Here is an 8117-nt window from a genome sequence, read left to right on the forward strand (position 1 = left end):
GAAGATGTACAGTTACAGCACAGGCCATATGAAAAACAGTGGAAGATGTATAATTACAGCACACGCTATATGAAAAACAGTGGAAGATGTACAGTTACAGCACAGGCCATATGAAAAACAGTGGAAGATGTATAATTACAGCACACGCTATATGAAAAACAGCAGAAGATGTACAATTACAACACAGACCATATGAAAAACAGCAGAAGATGTACAGTTACAGCACAGGCTGTACAAGAAACAGTGGAAGATGTATAATTACAACACAGGCCATATGAAAAACAGCAGAATATGTATAATTACAACACAGACCATATGAAAAACAGCAGAAGATGTACAGTTACAGCACAGGCTGTACAAAAAAAAGTGGAAGATGTACAGCTAAAGCATAGGCCGTTCGAAAAACAGTTGAAGATGTACAGTTACAGCTCAGGCCATACAATAGAATGAAAGATAGTATTGAAAGTTGTTGTAAAAATTCTGCAAGAGATGCTTGATAAAGTTGAAAACTATACAACATTTATACCCACACACAGTACTAACTGAAGTAGTATCTTATTGTAGCTATAATGTGCACATAATAATACATATTACATTGCATATAAACATACAGAAATTGTTCTTAACCATGTTTTTCTATATTTAGTCTTAATAAGTGTAACAGAAATAATTGGTGGATCCACAAGCTTCAGCTTTTCCTCTTCGGCTGTTTATGAGATTAATGTAAATACATGTTACGTGAAAAAACCAGGAATTGAAAATATATTCCTGGACTAGGACTTGAACCCAAACTCTGGCTAAAAAGCCTAAAGCTCTACCAACTGAGCTATCCAGCTTCTTCATGTAATATATAATGTTAAAAATGGATCTTTCTTTCTTTGATTCCTAATAGAATTTAAAATGTATGGCCATAATAGTTTTCGTATAATCTGATTGGGTGGGGTTAAATCAACCTAGTTACTACCTCATCATGATGTAGTATGATGATCATATTCATAGTAAGGAGCCAAAAACGTCTTCTGCTCTTGGATATTTCATTTGGTAGAGCACTGGCCTTAGTAGTCAGAAGTTGTGGTCCCAGAGTCTCTTTCACTTATCAGCTTTGTCATGTAATATGTAATTTTGAAAATTCTTTTTTCACTGGTGTAAATAAGAGCACAGAATTTAAAACTTGAAGGTAAAACCTCCTTTTTTGTGAAAATAAATTACTTTGTTGTAAAAGAAAAAATAACTTCAAGTAGTTAGTGCAATTGGAACAGTTAACAATACTAGAAGAATGAATTATTCTCCATTATCACTTCCTCAGTAAACATGTTTGTTGATTGTCCATCAGCTTGTGATACTTGAGGATTCTGTTGGAATTTAGCAATCATAGCTAAGGCAAAAAAAAAAAATAAAATTGGCAAAGCTTGTTGGGAGTTCAATAGAGAAAACAGCTAATTTTCTTTATGTGTAAACTTTTGGAAACAGTTTTCCTTGACTAATGTTTCAGCATGTATATCTAATGTCCTGCTATGATTGTTTTCCATGGATATGGTTTTCTGAATGATTAAAGCATTACAGTTTCCAATATTTTTGTGTTTCAAACCCAAAGTCTCTTAATTTTGCATATTGGAGCAAGTACTTTCAGTGTTTCTATGAAGAGGATTGCATCCTAAACTTGATAAAAGAATAAATAACACACATATAAACAGTTTCTGTTTGTCTAAACATTGACATTTCTAGAACTTATTTAACTTTCAAACAAGAATTCTGTTGTTGATATCAGTCAATGTCTTGGAGGACAATACATTAGAAGTAATTCATGATAATTAATCATTTGAAGTATGATATACTTATCTTAGAAAATTAATCCAGGAAATTACAGATTGAAGGTAATGTTGGTTGTCATGATAAGTTTTTAGACTGCAAACCTTCCTATTGAACATGTAGGCTTACTTCCATTTTATGCTTTTCATGCTGTTTGTAACAAGAGTAGAAATGTTTTCTAAACCTTAATACTATGATAATAACATTTCAACTTTCTGAAATTTTTTTTAAAGGTGTATAACTACATTTTATCAGTTGATTGTACTAGACCATTAGAAATATATTTAGAATTACATCAAAATAAAGTATGATGTATTTACTAATAACTATTTCTTGTTATTGTATTTTGTTTTCAGATGTAAAGACCAACTGTAATCGAAATCAGTTTACTGATGATCATTTTTTAACACAAGAAGGTCCCTTTACAGAAAGAAAAATTGGAAGATCTCAGAAACCAAACAATAGTGGTGTGTTTGTAAAAAAGAATTCAAATGGAGATAAGCTAAAACAATCTGGTATCCCTTCTAGTAGTGACAAACCATACAGCTGTGAAATGTGTGGCAAACAGTTTGGAAGACTTAGTAACCTAAAAGTACATGAGAGGATACACACTGGAGAGAAACCATATAGCTGTGTGGTGTGTGGTAGAGAATTTGCAACAAGAGGAAACCTCAAAAAACATGAAAAGTTACACACTGGGGAGAAGCCATACAGTTGTGTAGTGTGCAACAAAAAATTTGGAAGGATTAGTAACCTAAAATCACATGAGATGGTACATGATGCCAAGAGAACACATAGTTGTGTAGTTTGTGGTGAAGAATTTGTAGGTAGCAGTAACTTAAAAAAACATGAGAGGATACACACTGGGGAGGAACCATACAGTTGTGTAATCTGTGGCAAAGAATTTGGAACAAAGGGTAACCTAAAAGTACATGAGAGGATACACACTGGAGAGAAACCATACAATTGTTTTGTGTGTGGCAGAGTATTTGGAACAAAGGGTAGCCTCAAAAAACATGAGGTTATACACACTGGAGAAAAACCATACAGCTGTATAGTGTGTGGCAAAAACTTTGGAAGAAATAATATACTGAAAGCACACGAAATGATACATACCACAAGGAAAACCTGTAGTTGTGTAGTTTGTGGTAAAAAATTTGTATGTAATAGTAACTTAAAAAAACATGAGACAGTACACACTGGAGAGAAACCATATAGTTGTGTTATTTGTGGAAAAACGTTTGGAAGAAATAGTTACCTAAAAAAACATGAGAAAACACATACAGGAGAAAAACCATACAGTTGTGAAGTTTGTGGTGAACAATTTGTATGTAATAGTAACTTAAAAAAGCATGAGACAATACACACTGGTGAAAAACCATATAGTTGTGTAATATGTGGAAAGAAATTTCGAAGACATAGTTACTTAAGAAGACATGAAATAATACACACTGGGGAGAAACCTTACAGTTGTATATTGTGTGGCAAACAATTTAGAACAAATAATAAATTAAAGATGCATCAGAGAGTACACACTGGAGATAAACCATACAGTTGCTTAATATGTAGAAGAAAATTTGCAAGAAATTCTGATAGAAGAATACATGAGAGGACACACACTGAAGAAAAATCATACTCATCTTGAAGTAAGTAACAAGATATTAAGAAAAATTATGACCTGAAGATACACGCTGGGGAGTAACCACAGAGCCGTTAAATATATATGTGGAAAAAATTTGTTAATAAAATAGTTGCTTAAAATTACATGAGAGAAACCATACATTTATACAGTATGTGGTGAGAAATTGGAAGTTATAATCACGTTAATACAATTCTAGAGGATTCATACTTGGGGTAAGCCACGGAAATATGAAATATTTAGTTATGGTGTACAATTATGACAGGGAACACTTGCATGATTCATGTGTAAAAGCCACATCAGTACGACGTGTGGAACTGTAAAGCATCAGGTGGTACAAATTGTAGAGAAAGCGTCTGGGTATGATGTATTTAGTTACAATTTTTAAGATGGTTGTTATTTATTAAAACTTCGAGAAGCGGAACAAGTAAGATAAATGTAGTGTGAAGTGTGTTACAAAGGCCTTCAGGGAAAAACATGTTAAATATCACTGTGTATATAATATAATAAAATCCTTTGCAATGGTTTTCATTTATTGGGGAAAGAAAAATCTCCATGATTACCAAAATATTTTTTTTAATTAAAACTAAAGAGTTGTGAACATTTAAGAACAGTTAGATGATTTTTTAATATTAAACAGATTTGTTAATAATGACAGGTTAGTTTTACATAATATAACTCTTGTATAGTTAGGATTTGGATTGGATACCAATCATCATTATGGTTAGTAACTTATACAGTAATCAAATACTAACTGTTTATTTGTTAGTTTTTTTGTATTTTAGTCACTGATTAGAAATTAGTTTTGACAATACATTTTATTTGGTGCCATCTTAAGGGAGATCTTGAAATGTATATTGTGGCAAATCTAGATTCAAATCTGGGTCTTTTTGTTAGAAAGTTAGGGTAATTCCCACTTCTCTGGGTTCTTCTCACACTGAGATTTGACTGATTTAACTATTTTATAAGTAAGGTATCTAGGCTTAGCTGATTTCTGAGCTCAGTGGGATAAGTGTGTTATCTGTTAACTAGATCTAGAATGTTTTTTTTCTTTTGTGTGTGCATATGGCTCAAATCCAGTTGTTTTGTTGGTAAAAAAAATGGTTAAAAGATCATTTGTTTGTATGTGTAATCTATTGTGCCTTGAATTCTGACATTTGTTGGTCTTTTTTGTTTCTCCCATATATTGAAATTCATATTCATAGAGGTTTTACTTCTCATTTCTTCTTTAGGTTAATTGGTATGCACTAACTACTATCATACTATGTTATGGTTTCTGAAAACATGAGCAATATGACTGTGTTTATATAATTTCCTTCCTGCTTACTCTTAACATTCATCTTTTCCTTAAATATTCAGGGTATCCATTGCCAAGGAGAACCATTCATCTTATCATCTTCTGTGTTACAAATCTTGTTGTATTTGAAGACAAAGCAGCCTGTGATATCCAATGTTATATGGTGGCTTGGTGTACAGTTAAAGTGTTTTCCAGTATCTAAGTTGTTTTTTTTGTAAACTGTTGTGTATGAGTTACATATCTGGATGAGTATTGTTTCTAGGTAAGGGGAACTTGTTATATTTTTCTATTGTGAATTGTATGACTGATTATTGTCTGCTTATATGGTTCATGAATTTTTAAATTTTGTCAGTAGGGTGTGGCCTTATTACATATTTATTAGCAACATATCTGAACCATCCTGGTACTTAGAGGAGATGTTTAGATGGTGTTAAGTTCTATATAAAAAATCACTGAATTCCAGTGACAAGGGTCGTGTCATAGCTAGGCCTTCGTTCAACATGGGAACAACTATTCTCTTCTAGAGATAATCCTTAATTTGTTTAGTGTGGACAAAACGTTTGAAGGAGTAGAAATCTAAAATGCTGGAGGGTTTAATGAGTAGAGATAACTATCGAAGTATGATGTTGGAAGTAGTAGAAATCTAAAATGCTGGAGGGTTTAATGAGTAGAGATAACTATCGAGGTATGATGTTGGAAGTATTAATCTAAAATGCTGGAGGGTTTAATGAATAGAGATAACTATCGAAGTATGATATTTGTGTCCTAGCATCTTTAAATGTTCTGAAGTAGAAACAGGTCAAAGACTGGAGTTAAAACACAATTTAAAATGTTTTTCAAAGAATTGGAGAGAGAATATTGTTACTATATGAATGATATAAAACCATAACTTGTAAGAATTGTCAGGTGTTTTGTAAGAGAAAACATCTGTGTGATTTCATGAATCCTGTTATGATTTGTGGAATTATTTGCACAGGTTAAATGATAATAAAGATAAAAACAATGACAAGGTTGCAGAAGTTTTGATTACTGCTTAATTTTCACTATGGGCCATTAATCCTTTTTTTTTTCCTTTTAGGATTCTTTAAGCTAGAGGAAAAATTTTGTAGCACTTACGTTAATTTTAAACATTGTTATTGAAGCATAACCCATCACAAGTAGATACATTACTGTTTATTGTTATTTTTCTGTATTGAAACAGATACTTTCCAAACTGCTTTAATTTTGTATATTTTAACGTTATCAGTGTACAAGTTGGATGTTTAAAATTGTTATCTTGTTATATAAAATCCAATAAGTTTCTAGTTCGAGAATGTTCTGGAAGCACAGCAGTGTATAAATAACCAAAGTGCTTGTCTTTGAGTATGTAAATAAAATCAGTCATCTGACAAACATAACAGAATAGGTTGTATTTTGGTTTAAACTTATTACTGTATTGTTTTTTACTGCATAGAAGTAACAAAATAATAAATTGTTATTTCAATTTGAATTTAGTTACATAAGCATTCACATAAAAAAATCTAAATATTTGAATTGCCTCTTTTTTTTTATTTATTGCATTACAAGAGGATGTCTTTAGGAAGGTTTGGGGCAACATGCAGATAACAAAACAAAGATACCAGAAGTATTCCAATAGGCAACAAAGTTCAGCTTGTTTTAAAACTGTTACCTGGTTATAGAAAAACAAGATAAAGTAATATATATATATATATACAAGTTTTAATGCATCTTCTGTGTACAGTCTTGAGTAAGTTAAAAAACAGTAAAATGAATGAAACAGTTATCTTGATTCCCTTGTTCACTATAATTAATGGTATACAAACCAAGACTGGGAAATACACCCCAGTCGTAGGTTATAGTGTATCTTTTTCTGTATTGTTTTAAATTCAAATATGGAACATTGTTCTATTCACTCCACTTTTCAGTTTAACCTTTTTTTTTCAGACTATACTAAAAAAATAATAAGATGCATTATATTCTAAGTATGTATTTTACAGTTTTTCTTTCCATAAGATCACTTTTATCAAATAAGGAAACACAAAATGTGAATGTTCTCCCCAGTGGGAAAGCAATAAATCTACAGACTTAAGCACTAAAATCCAAGGTTCGATTGCCCACAGTGGACACATCAAATAACCCAATGTGACTTTGTGCTAAAAAAGCAAAGGAGGAACAAGTCATAGACCTTCAGGCAGTAAAATATTAATTACTAATAACATAAAGAAAACTTCAGTTGTAAAGTTATTACATTCACCTTCTTAAATCTCTGTGAAATTAAGAACTAAAGTTTCTGTTTTATGTTATGAACAAAATCTGGTCACATTAATTTAGTTGTTAATATTTTAGAACTGAATAGAGAATTTAAGTACAGTACTGCAATGTTGAACAACATATTTTTTGTTACAAGAATTAAAACTATTCTTTCTGATATTCTCGGGTACTGACTACCCTACAATTATGAATGGCAATTGTAATATCAAGAGGAAAGACAGAAAACGTGTTGTGCAGTTAAATGTAAATTTTCAACTTTGAATTGAAAAAAATGACTATAACATTGTTAAAAACAAGGAGAAAGTGAACTTTATTAACAATCAATTCTTGGAATTAGGACATTAGTCCATATCAAAAAATAAAGCTCCATGAGTGCATTAATCAAAACAATAATACAGCAAATACTGTTGTCCATTCTGAAGAGATGCACTTATGACACCAGCATGATCCAAGACAATCATCCCCACCAAGGTAAAAAAAAAAACACCACCATACATTAGGCTTTTATATTGATTAACTGATGTAGTTAATACTGAATAATTAGGATGAATTATTTTTCTTCCCACGATCTTCAAATTGCTATAAGAATATTCAAAAAAGAATGCAGGAAATAATATATGCATAATAAGAAAATAAAATTTTCTGTGTTAAAAATAATCCAGGATAAACATAAAAGTGTTTATGAGCTTTTTTTGTTGTTGTTTTTCAGTTGTACTAGACATTTTTGATAAAATGATGTGGCTTTGCTATATTTCTTTTAATTTCTTGAGTGGTGAGGCTTGTTTCAATGATTATATTGATGCAGATTCAAGAAGTGGGAATACGTGTATGTTTGGAAGGTCCAAACCTGAAGCCAATTTTCTTCGGATTTGTCTGTGGCTCACTCATGTTCCTGGCTTTTTGTTACTTGCAAAAAAAATTGTGACACACACCAGGGCATGGGTTTAATAAGAGTATGGGTCAAGTCCTACTATTCAGTCTGACAAAAGATGGCAGTGGTTGGAGTTGACTACCTGCATTCCCTCTAGCTTATCACTTCAAAATTAAAGATGGCTATTCAAGGTGGATTTGGTATTGTTAATACTTCTTGGCAAGTAATGG

At 31.6% G+C, this 8117-nt stretch overlaps 1 protein-coding gene across 15 annotated transcripts in view; it reads left to right on the top strand.

Annotated features, from left to right (window-relative positions):
• LOC106470082 (zinc finger and SCAN domain-containing protein 2-like) overlaps positions 1-6180 on the top strand; it is a 36265-nt gene extending 30085 nt beyond the window's left edge. For 12 of the 15 annotated variants that reach the window (XM_022398623.1, XM_022398627.1, XM_022398624.1 and 9 more), the window contains one exon: positions 2166-6180. In XM_022398623.1, the coding sequence (XP_022254331.1) occupies positions 2166-3454 (1289 nt within the window). In that variant the 3' untranslated portion in view covers positions 3455-6180. Of the gene's footprint in view, positions 1-646; positions 724-2165 lie in introns of all 15 variants that reach the window. The other 3 variants (XM_022398638.1, XM_022398630.1, XM_022398637.1) reach the window with 3 other exon arrangements.
• The last annotated feature ends 1937 nt before the right edge of the window (positions 6181-8117 follow it).

This window comes from Limulus polyphemus, unplaced genomic scaffold, assembly GCF_000517525.1.
Source record: "Limulus polyphemus unplaced genomic scaffold, Limulus_polyphemus-2.1.2 Scaffold3810, whole genome shotgun sequence".
Taxonomy (NCBI): Eukaryota; Metazoa; Arthropoda; class Merostomata; order Xiphosura; family Limulidae; genus Limulus; species Limulus polyphemus.